Consider the following 14,604-nt stretch of genomic DNA (forward strand, 5'->3'; position numbering starts at 1 on the left):
CTCTTCATTCCCAGAGCATGCAACCAATGTTGTTGAACCACTAGTATACAAAAACATGCACGTACTTAGTTCTTCTCTTCAAATGATAATTTCTTCCCCCTAGATTTATTTGTTCTCATGAACTTCATTTTTGTCTTCTTAACACTTGACTTCTCTGATTTACTAGACTGGTTTTAGTTAGTTTGCTATAGTTTACAGGATGACCGTTTTTCAATCAGTGTCACTTGTAAATATATTAAATCCAATTATTCCTTCTCTGGTTGTCACAAAAGTTGGGGACACTCAGTGAATCTGAACATGAGCACTGGGGGGATGTCCCTCACACACAGTCCTCTGATTCATCCCCCATACACTTGTCAACAGTTTACCCTTTCAGTTATGATGTGATGCAAGAGTGTTATTCAGTTAGAAATAATGTCCAGTCCAATTTCCTAACAGATCAGGAAAAGGATTTAGCCAAGGCCTCTGAATTAACAAGTTGGAAAAATGAAATTGAATTCGGGTCTTTTAAAACCTACTTGATGTGGCCTAGGGTGGTCTGGATGAGGGAATGGAATTTGGTGGTTCTTGTTTAAGAATTCATTCAACAAACGCATTAAGCACATACTAACTACTACGTGCCAAACGCTATTTTAAGGGTTGGGAATTCCGTGGAGGAGGATGCAGGGGAGAAAAGAATATCTGCCCTTATGGAGCTTTCATTCTCAAAATTTAAGCACTTGGCCTCATCATCCTGGACAAACTCCCAGAAACCTGGGTAGAAGCAGTTGAGTCCCATAAGGCAGAGAATCCCGTCCTTTCCCAGCTCATCTGCTTTCCGTTGTGAAAAGACAGATTTACTGCAGGAGCCCCAGGGAGAGGCAAAAACCTCTGTAGTGCCCTCCCCTTGTCTCTGCGCCGCCAGGCACGGCGGGGCCAGCTCCCAGGTACCGCCGCGCCCCAACTCAAGTCTGAGAATTTTTGGCGTCGGCCTCTCTTCCCTCTCCGGTTTCCCGTGGGCCGCTGGGGGTCGAGGAAGTAGGACCCGGTCCCAGAGCCATCCTCTGAGAAAGGAATGCAAGGAACTGGTGAAAATCTTTCCAAGGCAGTCGTTCTCAGTGTCTGATACCCAAGACCGAGGGAGGAACAGACTCTCCCGGGCTTGGGGGTTTATGCAGCAAACTGCTCTCTCATGATTTCCTATTAGACATTGCAGCCACACGCTCTTTCTATTCCCGGCTGAGGCCACTGCAGCGTCCCGGCCCCACCCGCTATTCCAGACAACAGAACCTCACTGCAGCTCCCCAACCATCCTCCCCTTTTTCTTCTCCACTTCCTGGTTACCATGGAGACACACGTCATTTACGTGCCGTGCGTCGCCTTGGAAACGGAGGAGCATCCGCGGCGCCGCCTGGAGACCCGCCCCTGCCGCTCTAGCTACACTCGCGGTCGCTGCTTTTAATGGCCTGGGGGAGTCCCGAGTCGGACGTGCTACCGGTCTCAGACTCCACCCCCACCGTTCTGCGAGCGCTTCTGTGACCCAGGGAACCCGCGGACATTCGGCTCGAGGGTAGCGCCTACTGGGGCTCATTCCAAGAGGTGAAGTAGAGCAGGGCGCTTTGTCCCGGGGCGAGTCCGAAGACGCTGACCCTGGGACCCTCACTGGGTCGTCCTTGTCCCACCGACTCTTCTCTGCTTTCCTGTATCCTCCCCGCGCCTTTTTTTCTATCTTGCTCGGACTCTTCTTCTCACTTCGGCTCCCGCCCCTCTTGGGAGCTTCCTCTTCCATCAGCTCCTCCCCGCCTCTCCGGGGACCTGTCCCCCTTCTTGCCCCTCCTCCACCCCCCGAGGCCGGGCTGGACGCGACCCAGAGCCGCCACTGCCCGCTTCTGCCACTCAATGGAGGACGGTCTGCTGGAGATCATGACCAAGGACGGCGGCGACATGCCGGCGCCTCTTGAGGTGTCCACCGTGCCCGCCGTGGGGGACGTGATCTCCGGGGAGTACAACGGAGGCATGAAGGAGCTGATGGAGCACCTGAAGGCCCAGCTGCAGGCCCTGTTTGAGGACGTGAGGGCCATGCGAGGGGCTCTGGACGAGCAGGCCTCGCACATCCAGGTGCTCTCGGACGACGTGTGCGCCAACCAGCGGGCCATCGTCTCCATGTGCCAGATTATGACCACCGCGCCCCGCCAGGGTGGCTTGGGCGTGGTCGGCGGCAAAGGGAGCTTCCAGGGTGTCCCCCAAGAGCCGGAGACCCCTTCGCCTGGGATCGGGGACAACAGCTTGCTGGGTCAAGATCCCGAGGACGAGGAGGACGAGGACGAAGAGGAGGAGAAAGGGATGCCTAGCCCCGCCACACCCACCAGTCACTGTGAGCGCTCGGAGAGCCCCCGAGCAGGTCTCCTTGGGGGGGACGGGCCACTTGTGGAGCCCCTCGACCTGCCTGACATTACCCTGCTGCAATTGGAGGGCGAGGCCTCCCTGTGAGGGAACTCTGAGGGGGCACTAACTTCCCGGGCTGGCTTTGGGTTTCCCAGTGCATGACGCGAGGGGACTGAACAGCGCGGTGCAGCATGCTTCACTCGGACAGCTGCTCTTGTGGGTCAGGTAGAGAGAGACTCCCTCAAGGAACGATTCGTAGGGTGAATGACTTTGGGAGCATCAAGAGTTCTTTTTGCCCATCCAAGCGTTTAGCAAACTGCGGAAAGGTGAGGTCCCAGGAGAGGAAGTGCCCGACTCTGGACTCTCATCCATCCCTTTCCCTGACCATTCTCCCTCCCCAGGCAACAGGAGAACCCCTGAATTATGTAAATAAAATTCTGCTTTTTCTATTGTGAAAAAGGACTTATCTAGGACTATGGCAAATAATCTCTAATGTTTTACCTAGAAATTAAGGAATTGGGGCATTCTGTTCTGGCAACAGGAAATTTACCCTTCTCCTGAAATCCAAGATATTCAGTGTTCTGCAGAAGCCTCTCCCCCTCACAGATCCCTGCAGCTGCTGATTGGTAAAGGAAGCTTGAGGAGGGAACTGCAGCCCTAGGAATCTGGGTGAATGGGGTTCCAAGGGCCCCTGGGCTGGGAGGAGCTGGCTATGAATGTGCATGAAGACATAATAGCTCAACCTCTAGAATTTTGCATGCAGAGCAGACCCTGCCTTGCCACTCAACTGACTTCATCTGGGATTGCTTTTCCACACACTGGGGCTTAGAAAACAAAGAGCCCAGTTCACAGGCAGAGACTCGGGGTGCTCAGCAACAGCCCAAATTTAGGGGACATTTGAGGGACTCTTGGGGGCTGCAGCCAAAAACTGTCTCTACTGGCTACACCTGTTTCACTTCAGTTCCTTTTTCTGTCAATATGTCCCTGCCCGTTGCCTCTCGGTGTTGCCTCCATTACGTCTTGTGTGTGTTATGCGTGTCCACTTGTGTAGTAGTGTGTGAGCCCTGAGGGGCAGGGCTTTGGCTCTGGTGTTAGGTTCAGTGGGCTTCAGAACCTTCTGTGAGCCCTAAGCTGTCATGGCACTTCCCCCCACCCAGTCCCCGCGTCCCTTACCCAACCAGGGCATGGAGCATGTGGCTGTCCTGAGGTTCCTTAATTGATGTGCCTCCCTCCTACCTTCTGAAGTGGTGACTTTGTGTGCCCTTCCCCTCCTTTATGTATTCCTTCTCAATGCTTTCCTTGGTGTTAATCTTAATAAAAAGGCTTCATTTCCCTCCTTGCTGACTGGTACTAAGGATATGTCAGGGTGGGGCTTCTGGGCCCATTGCATGGACTAGGGCTTAGTGGGAAATGTAGGGACCATGCCTTCCCTCCTCTCTCCTTGCCTCCCAGTTCCGGGGAGTTGACTGTCCCTGCCTAGTTGGGACAGGCATCACCAACTCTGCTGCTTTCCCTTCTGCCTTAGACCTTAATCTAAACCTGGACGGGGGTGGAGGGGTGTATAGGGGGTGAGATGGGGGGAAGAAAGGGGGGTGTATGTTCAGATTCCCAAACTAACAACGGTTTTATAGTCAGCACTCCACATGTGCAAGCGACTTCTTTTCAGCAAAGAATCTCCCCCCTGGGAGATGATTTCTGCGTCTGAGTTCTGGAATGGCAGGCATGACACCTGTTCCATGGAAGAGATGAGGTGGGGGGTATTGTTCTGGAGGGATTGCCCAGGAGTGACACATTATAAAGGGAATCACAATAACTGCCTCAGGCCTCTAGTGGAGGATGCCGGTAAGGTGATTCCCCTGAGAGAGCTTCACCTGACATTAGTTCTAGGCTGTTCCCTTGGGCAACAGAGATTTCCCGAGGCTGCCCTAGAACAAAATTGAGAGCTGCTTGAGCTGGGGTGGTGTGTGTGTGTGTGTGTGTGTGTGTGTGTGTGTATGCATACACCTACTGTTGCTTCTTGCAGAAGTAGAAAGAGCACCGAAGGCACAGATCTGGGCTTGAATTTCTGTTCCAACACTGAATTGACTGCTTGCGACTTAGTTTCTGAATATATAAAATGGGAATAAAAGTTGTTGGGGAGAACAATATATACAACCTCTAGGAAGTCTTGTGCAAACATTAGTTTCCTCATTGTTCTCTTGTGATTGGTGGGGAGGGGGTAAGGGTGACTGACTCCTCTAGGAAAAAAACAAAACTACCTAGGGAAGGTTCTAGACACTCCTAATAGAATCTTTTCACTATAAAGAACCCTTATCCTTCAGGATAGAGTGAAGGAAAGGGCTATGGTGAGATTCCCAAGCTTAAATATCATGTAGCTGTAGCCCAAAAGGTCTTGAGGGCTAGTCCTGTTTGCACAGGATGGCCAGAGGAAGCCTTGAGTTATATAAAGTGGTTGGGAAGTGTGTTTGGGGACTCTAGGGACTAGGAGATATAGATTCCTGTTACAGTTCCAGCATTCAGCACTAATGGCAATAATAGCTATCATTTATTGAGGACTTACTGTATGCCAGATACTGTACCCAATTTTTATCTCCCAACAAGCCTATAAAGTAGGCAATATTATTATTTTGCATTACACTTTAGAAACAGACTTAAAACTTGCTCAAGGTCATAGACTGGTACTTGGCAGAGCCAGGATTTAAACCTGTCTGTCTGATTTAAAGAGCCACTCAGCTAATTGTTCTCTTATTTGGATCTTTAGCAAAGGAGATCCCTAAGTTCCTACTCCAGAGCCTAAAAGGAATTAACCTTAATTTTGTCACTTTTCATCTTTTGGGTTTGAACAAGCAACTGCAGTTAAGAGTTTAGTTAGTGACCCTTCTCAGAGTCCAGTGGGTGATAAATACCCTAGTAGCACTAAGAAGATGACTTTCTGGACCTGCACCCTGAGAAGAAGAAGCCAGTGCTTCCAGGTATCCCCTGACACAGCTATATCTTTGGGATCCTTTCCTGTTCCCTGTAGCTCAGAGTGTCCATTTGTTGACGTGAATTCCAAAGGCTGCTTAGTGCTTTAACATATGTAGATAGTTGGTTGAGTTCTTTAACCTTTGACTCTTCCTGTGCCCACTGTTTTTAAATGTGTCACCAGTTCCTTATATTAAGGCCTTCTCAAAGTTCTCTACTTCCCCCAATTTAGGTACATTTAAAAAAAAATATTTCTGGAAAAGGGAATTCTTTTGCTTTCTTCAGTTGCCTGCATCAATATCCCACTGGGATCCAGTACAGATTGGTCCCACACATCTTCTGTCCTCCCTATTCCCCACTAACCTCTTACATTTTCTCTTTGGAATGCTCCCAATTAGTGGACAGGGGTTACTTTTGGAACCCAGGAGGCTGCAACCCTTTGAAATCAAATGCAAAACTGTGCAAGGATCTTCATTCTTCAGAAAGAAGGTCCATTGCCCCAACCTAATCTTTAAAATGTAAGAATTAAGTAAAATGTAAGAATCACCGAGCTAAATAGTAATGAGACTTTTTAACTTGAAAAATAACTAAAGAAGAAATGACCCTACTTCACCTAGTACTCCTGGAATTTTTGTCTTCTGGAACCTCCAGAATATTTCCCACGCTGAACTGGAAATCTTCATATAAATCTTATTACTCGTCAACTATTCAACGAATTCAAATTATACTGACACCTATCATGTACTAAAAATCCTGTTTCCAGTTGCTTCCAAGTCTGCAGAGCAATGCGTATGTATAAGAAGTGAGGAGATGGTCTCCTCCGTGGCTTCATGTTCTACTTCATGTCTAGGCCCAACACAGCACTGCATGTAACTCATCACAACTCTTAGTTTCTGGCACTCCCATCTCCCACTGGTATAAAGAGTATCTCTCAGGGTTTAGCTCTTAATCTTAAAATGAAAAAAAAAAGTACAATTTCAAGCTACAACTATAGTCTTGTACAAGCAACCAACCAACCAACCAACCAACCAAACAAACAAAAACATCTAATTTTCTAAAAGCACTTAGAGAATTTATTATTTTCCTAAAATGCCGACTGGCATCACCACAGATTATAATCTCTGCTTGATACATGTAAGGAAAGAGCTCACCTTAGTTGCAGAACTAAGCAACAGTTATTCCTCACATACATTTAAGTGTATACTTCTTGAAAGATATAAAATTGCTTGCTTTGAAAGGCAGGCTTTTAAAAGCATCTTTCCTCGTCTACATGCTTAGAAGTAGAAATTCAGCCAAGATATCTTGCTACAGTAAGAAATGATAGAAGCACAAAAGCAGTGTTCTTCACTCTCTGATTCTTGCTATCCCTCACTACCCACTTCTAGATTGTTCTCAGAAGGTGAATTCCTTCAGAATCACACACACACACACACACAAAAAAAAAAAAAATTTCAGCTTTTTCTGCTTGGAAGCCCTTCTGCTTATGGAAGGAACCCTGCTCTGTAAATAATGCTGTAATGGTGCCACCTGTCGAGGAATAGAGACATTACAAGGAGAGCCTCAAAGGGAATTTATGACTTTCACTTCAGCAGGCACTATCAAATGCCTACTAAAGGCCTGGCTCTCTGCCAAATGGTGGGTAGTGAGGAGAGACCAGGAAATAGAATAAACAGAATTCATTTGAAGACTATAACAACTGCAATAAACGCCTAGCTGCTTTCCCACAGCCTCTCTCACAACTCTGATTCAAAGATTCATCTTCCTAAACCAGAGCTCTGAATATTCATTCATTCTCTGCAGTCTGTATCATGTCCCCAGGACTCCCTGAATTAAGTATAAGATCTGGTGTGTGTGTGTGTGTGTGTGTGGTGGGGGAAGTCAAGGTCCTCCCTAATAAGACCTTGGCATACTCCCCATCCCATATATTTAATTTCCCAGCTATATTTTCTAGATGCTATTCCATCAGATCAGAAGCCCATATGATCAAAGTCAGAGCTGTAAACGATGCCTAAGGATATTCCAACTCCGTTAATTCCTAAACGAACATTTTGGATGAGTCCCTCAGGCCCCTGGTTCCATTTCTCTCAGACGCTTTTCTCAAGTGCAGGCAGATGCCAATTTCTTCTCCAGAGAAGGGACTTCTGTAACCATGGTCACTTCTGTCAGCTTCCAGAAAAGTGTCCAGAAGATTCCTTATCCCTCCACCTTCCCTTGTTCCTTTCCTCTCTATTATGATGTAAATGAGAAATCCTCAGAAATAGTATATGAAGCTTTTTGATTGTGAGTTTGTACTTTTAATTCTAGGAACTGGGTTAATAGTTTTCATGAAATTCTTAAAGAGGGCTGCAAAACCAAAAAGGGTGGCAGACCCTGTAGTAAAAATATGATAAAATTCCTCATTTTTCTGTATCTGGTTCTTCCATTTCTTTCTTTCTTTCCTACTCTATCCTGTTGGAATCCTATCCATTCTTCGAGGCCCTTCAACAAACCCTTTAAATGCCTCCTTTAAATGACAAGATCTTTTTTTGTGTGTGTACCTATTTTGGGAACAATAAGCATATTTTGTCTTACTTTTATTATTCTTTAAATACTTTAATTGTCCCTTCTTCCAGATTATGAGTATCTTGATAGTTGAAACTTCTCTCTCTCATGTTTATGGTCTTTGAAGTATCTGCCTTATTTTGACTTTTAGGCATCATTGCTTGTAAGGCACATCACTATTTTAGTACTTCTAAGAAAGGGAAAAAATACCACCAAGTAAATATGCTTTCTTACCATGTATTTTAAAGTTTTTTTTTAATTTAAAAAGTTCTTTTAGACTTATTTAGAAATAGAACTTTGAAAATATCCCTACTGTGTACACAAACATAACTGAATAGCATTATGTTAGTCTAAGTTCTTCATTTTGAATCTGACACTTCTGAGTTTCCTTTTTTTTTTTTTTTTGTGGTGCTGGGGTTTGAACCCAGGTTCTTGTGCATGTGAGGTAAGCACTCTACCAACTGAGCTATATCCTCAGTCCCCTGAGTCACTTTTTGACTCAAAAGTTGTCTGTAAATATTTAAAAAAAAGTTGTCTATCTTTTTCTATGCATTTCTATTCTCTGGGGCCAAGTTGAGTATTAGTGAAGCTGCATTTCTTACAAAGCAAAAAGAATAAGTCCTTCATTATTGTCTCAGGGAATTTCCCCCAGGCCCCAATACCTAATCTGAAAGTTGTAATGCTGACACTCTTTTGATCTTGTAAGAAAATGTTCAGGGAAAGTGTTCAGACAACTGCCAGGACTAATATTCCTTCAAAGAGTACTTTATTGGTTGCTTAAGTGAAACATCAAGGGATTGTAGGCTCCCAGTCATGCCACTTAGAATAACAACTAGGTTCAGGCATGTGCAGGCATGACAATTGTCGCGACTACTGTTTTGTCAACAGTAATTGTGAACTGTCATCAGTTATGAAGGCCTGGCTCATTCTCAGAGATGTTAAAATATGGGGGGAATTTGTGAAAATTGTGAATCTTCAAAAATGTTATTGCTGAAAGAAACCTTAGAGAGGACCATTTAGCTATTTTATATGTAACTCGGTGTCTGAGGGATTTCCCATGTTTGTTAAGAGATCAGATTACATTTGACTCAAATCTCAATTCCCAAACCTGGGAAGTCCACAACCTTCTACATGGTGCAGTGTTTTCCTTTTCCTCTTACTTTTCTCTGCATCCATGCCCCTGAGCACATACAGGTTGCTTCAGTTTGATTGCTTATCAACTCTGAGACACACAAAACAGTGCTTTCACTGGATTTAAGAAATCTAATTCTACTTAGGCTAATTTTTTTTTTTTTTTTTTTTTTTACTGTAGACTTGAAGAATGGGAGTTGGGGCAATCCTCTTAGAAGCGGACTGTTCTTTTTTATGGTAGTTGGAGTGGTGGGGGAAGGAAGTGGTAGGATGGGAGAGTGATCATCAGGAAAGTCCCATGGAAGAGTTTAAGATTTTCACAATTTCCTCTGCCCTATTCTTCCTCTACTCTCTTCTTCCTGCTCCAGAATAATAAGCAAATTCCTTCTCATATTTTGAGAAAAATAGTTCGTTTTATATTTAGCCCTTTGGGTGGGAATAATTTATCTTATTTTTAACCCAAGTACTTTATTAAAAAGAACATTCTGCTTCTAAGAGGACTGCCCCTGAATAAGTATCAATTACATCAGTGCACTTAAGGGACATAGATGGATGATACGCCCAAGGTTGCACAGTTAATGACAGCATTAAGAACAGAATCCTGTTCACCTGAATTAGAGACTGGTAACTTTTCCCCATTAAATACTATTGAACCTTACTCTGCTTTAAATGATTACAGTGTGCTAAGGGAAGTTTATTGTGGCTCCAATTCAGCTTTGAGAATAAAAAGGAAGAGTCAAAATCCCTTTTATGATCCATGCTGGAAAAAGACATCTAAGAAGAGAACCATGCCTGAGTGACCTATCAGCAATTATTTGCCAACTGCCTGTTATGCCTCTTGGAAGATGGTGGGCACTGGAGCAGACTCCAAGCAGTCATAGTTCCTGCCATTATGGAGCTCATAGATGAATGATATGTTCTTGAATTGGGACACAGTCCTTTTCAGAAGATCGAAGGGAAAAATATCTGTTTTCTATGAGCATTGCTAGCTGACTTGAGAACAGGTATGTGAGGGAAAGCAGATGCATATATAGGTAGTACAAGGGAAAATGGAGAAGAGAATAAATAGTACTCAGAAAACTCCCCAAATTTTATACTTCAGAGGACATCCAGAATGACATTGGAAGAAAAGCAGTAGCAGAGGCAGCATTTGGTAATTCTCTAAAAAAGTAAGTAGAGAGGGGTTTGCCAAACAAACAAAAAACAACAAAACAAAATCCCAAGTACAGATGACCTGTACACCAATGCAAAAAGTGCAGGCAATATAAAAATATATTTTGAGATTTTATACAACAGGGAACATAAAGTATCACAGATATAAAGAAACAGTAGGATGGGATTCACTTCTAGAACATGGCAATGAGAAAGGGTCCAGTACACTGTTCCAAAGAAACAGAACTAAGTTCTTATGTGCAGCTGGAAAGTGGTAGCTGGTCATGGGACACACACCAAGTATTTGTGGGGAACTAGCTTTGGGACAGAAGCAGTTTCTTTGCCATGATCTACAAAAAAATTAGCCTCTGCCTCCAGCTTTTGTAAAATTCATGAAGGAAAAAAGGAAGAAAGGGGGCCAGAGGGATGTGATGAGGAAAAAAGGAAAGAGACAAAAAAAAAATAGAAAAGAAAATGATAGAAAAATCAGAACAGCACTTTACATTATGAAGATGATCTTGTATGGGATTTTTATATCCTCGAGGGTGGAAATAAAAAGTGAATCATTCGGGTAAAAATAAAGGGGAAGAAAACAATCAATATCATTATAAAAATGTGCCAGAGACTAACAAAACAGGCAAACTGAATTATAGATCTCAAGAACAAGTCTTAAAACTGTTCCAAAGCCAAATTCCAGAGGGTGGGGGAAGTTGATTTAATGAAAATGTCATTGCTAGCAAGAGGTTGACATGACACACTCTGGATCTAATTCTGTTTCTCAGTGATGGAACTGATTAATGAAAAGGGAGTGAGAAAAAATTTGAGAGAAAGTAACTACATCATCAAGTTCCTGGTAGTCAATGAAGATAAGGTGAAACCAGGGGTGTGGGAAACCTTATTTCAAATAATTAAAAGATGATTTCAATAGCTTGAAACTCTATGGGGTAAAAGACTAAAAGAAGATGACATTTAGTCAATACAATTACTTTCAAATCCAATAAAGAGGAGTGAATGGATTGGCAAGAGGAATCTCATCAATAAATTTAGATAGATTTAGAGTTGCCAGGTACAGAGTAGGCATAACCAAGAGAGTGGTACCCAAATTTTAATGTGTGCAAAAGCACCATAATGAAAAATCTGAGGAGCCTGATTACAGAAAAATTAAGGACTACTAGGCATCAGTATGATGTAACAGATTGAATGTTAACATCCAGGAGGGTGGATGGAGGTGAAAACCACACATTGTGAAAAAGTAATATATGGAATGAGATATTTAACTCAATAACTTTGGAATACATTTTAAAATACATGTCCACAAACAACTATCTGTAGAAGACACATAAAGAAATATATACATTAAACACACTAGAAAATTGTCTACCATAAGGAGAAACATGGGAGTGGAGATGAAAGAAATAAATAAGAAGGTCTTTACTACAGCACCAATGTCAGTGTGCCATGAATTGGAATATGATTAACTCAGTCCTGTGAGGAACCACGACAATTAAAAAACCCAACAAAACAAATACAAATATATCAAATTAACACCTGGAAGATGAAGGGCTGGAATGAGGAAAAAGTTTCTAAAACAAAAACAAAATCCAAATCCCCAAAACAAAACTCTGACGTCAAAATAGACTTGTTATTCCAAATAGGTACAAAGAAGAGATAAGTTTGATGCTTGGGGTACATTGGGTGCTACTAATATTTGGCAGCGGGTGGTAACTCTCCCATAAGTGCTGATGAAAGTGCATAAAATACTTGCTTATTCAATCCTTATAACCATACTAGGACATCATTGTTTTTGTTAAGAGTTTGCTTTCAAGAAACAGAAATCTACTTGAGATAGCTTTAAACAAAAAATGGAGTTTATAATGAGGATGTAGGTTATTTCACAGAACTCACAAGTGAGGATGCAGCTGGGTCTCTAAGGATGATCAAAATCAGGGCAGCCATTATCTCATTCTTTCTCTGGAGGCACAGTATTTTATCTCTGCTTCTTTTGGATCTCTGACTTCAATTTATCATCTCTGTATGCCAACATTTTCTGCTTCTTCATGTACATGGCAGAAGACAGATGCTCCACAGCTTGAGTCTCCACCTGTTCCAGTCAGCAATGGCCTTACCCAATACATACCAATTCAAATTCTTAGGAAAAATGACTGTTATGGTTTAGATATGACATATTTCCCAAAAGCTCACGTGTGAGACAATGCAAGAATGTTCAGAGGTAAAATGATTAGATTATGAGAACCTTAATCAGTGGATTAACCTACTGATATGGATTAATTGGGTAGTAACTGTAGGCAGGTAGGTTGTGGTACAAGTAAGTCGCTGGGGACATGCCTTTGGGGGTTGATATTTTGTCCCTGGTGAGCAGAGAGCTGTCTCTGCTTCCTGGTGCCATGTTCTCAGTAGCTTTCCTTTGTCATGCCCTTCTGCCATGATGTTCTGCCTCATCTCAGTCCAGAGCCATAGGGTCTGCTGACCATAGACTCAATCCCTGAAACTGTGAGCTAAAATAAACTATTCCTCCTCTACATTGTTCTTGTCAGGTATTTTGGTCATAATAATGAAAAAGCTAACTAAAACAATGACTATTTTTTTAAAGAGAGAGAGAGAATACTTTAATATTCATTTTTTAGTTTCCAGGCCGCATGCATGCCAGGTGAGGTGAGGTCGCTACCACTTGAGCCACATCCCCAGCCCCAATGACTATTTTTTGAGCCAGCTTGGCTGTGTCAACTGTGGCAATAGTGGATGGATGGATATATCATGGTATTAACTTGGTTGCCAGAGCCCCCTCCTGTGGTAAAGGAAGAAGATTCTTGGAAAATGGGATGTGTTGCATAACTGACACTTCCAAAATATCTACCACAGCTCATATGTTTATTAAATGAATCACATGAAATTCAATTTTATCTATCTCCAGAGCTCATGCAAATTCTACTACAACACAGCCTTTCACATGTTTACATTCAAGATATCCTTGTCTAGTAAAGAGAAATAGTCTTATATCAGGGTATTCCTATAGAAAAAAGGCATACTCAAATTAGTATAATTTGAAGAGTTTAAAAAAATTATTTACAAAAGTATGGGTGGCTGGCTTATAGGGGAATCACAAGGAATCTAGTATCAGAGCAGCTGTGCATAAAGAGGTAAAAGGAAGACTGGGTTCAAGAACTTGGAAATAGAGTTAGGTGGAGAGTACCACATGAAGGGAGCTGAGATCTTAGGAAAAGGGACCCTACTGAGTTTGTCACAATTCTCTCTCTCTCTCTCACACACACACACACACACACACACACACAAAAAAAAAAAGAGCCAGAGAATTTACTACCCTAATTGCATTTAGGGAAATGCTTCCTTTTGATCTATCTTTGCTATTTATTGGCTGAACGCAATAGAAAGCAGAGGTAAGGAAACCTATTGACAAGGTTCATGCAGGTTAGCCTCTCAAGTCCAGAGCTCTGTGAAGAAGGTGAGTTTTTTTTTTCTTCAGGCAAACAGAAAATACCTGTTTTTAGACCGGAAAAATTAAAACAAATATGCGTAAGCATATTGGAAGCCCCCAAAGATGTGAGTGCTCCTAGAGGTTCTATATAAGTTTAATTTTACGTTCTTGATAAACCATAAGCTAAACTATTTCAGAAAAGGATACTAACAGGTTCCTCAGGGATTTTCTTGGGGGTTCAGGATCTGAACATTCCCCCTCCCGTCAGAAAGCTTTGCTTTATTTGGTTAACACATCAGGATTCTGCTTAAGATTTAATTGAGGAAATAGCACTATAGCATCTGCTATGGCCAGGTATTGTACCACACATTAGCAGAGAAGACAGAAAAGTAAATAAATTTAAAAATTTATACGGGAGTAGATAGGAAAAGGCACAGATTACTATGAGAACTCAAAAGAAAGCCTAGTAAATTCAGAAAAGGGTGGAGGTCAAGGGAGGTTTCCTGTAGCGGGTAATTGGAGAAGAGAGAAGAGGTAAGAGAGCTTAGAGGACACTGCAGTTGTTCGTGGGGGCGGGGGGGAAGAGGAGCTCCACATTACACAACTCGCTAAAAATGGGGTTATCATTTAGGATTAGACTTCAGATCCACGCACAGGACTGAAGGCTACCAAGCCTTGGAGTGACTGGCAGAGGTCTCTGCTCAGGCCGGCCTCCAGCCTTGCTCCGCCCATCTCCCAGTCCTCCGTCAAAGGGGCGCGGCATTTTAGCAATCCCACTCTGCTGGGAGGATATCCCAAGCCTCCAGGTCCGCATTTACAGCTGCAGGAGACCGCAGCCACCGCAATAATTTCCCAAAATAGAACGTGGTTCCCAGAGGTCCACAAATTAGCTCAATTCTACCCGGGCGGGGCAGTCAAGGAGAAGGCGCTCATTGGTTGCCACAGCGAAGATCCTAGAGGCTGAGGAAGGCTGAATGGCCGCAGGCTCCCAGCGCGGG

General features: G+C 43.3%; 1 protein-coding gene across 1 annotated transcript; it reads left to right on the forward strand.

The window, feature by feature from the left end:
• Window positions 1-1,403: 1,403 nt before the first annotated feature.
• Window positions 1,404-3,692, forward strand: Ccdc184 (coiled-coil domain containing 184). The gene has a single exon (XM_046436173.2). It carries the CDS (start codon window positions 1,879-1,881, stop codon window positions 2,467-2,469), a length of 591 nt encoding a protein of 196 aa, XP_046292129.1. The 5' UTR covers window positions 1,404-1,878; the 3' UTR covers window positions 2,470-3,692.
• The last annotated feature ends 10,912 nt before the right edge of the window (window positions 3,693-14,604 follow it).

The sequence above is a fragment of the Marmota monax genome, unplaced genomic scaffold (genome assembly GCF_021218885.2).
Source record: "Marmota monax isolate L192 unplaced genomic scaffold, Marmota_monax_Labrador192_F-V1.1 WCK01_AAM20220418_F8-fsc00012, whole genome shotgun sequence".
Classification (NCBI taxonomy): domain Eukaryota; kingdom Metazoa; phylum Chordata; class Mammalia; order Rodentia; family Sciuridae; genus Marmota; species Marmota monax.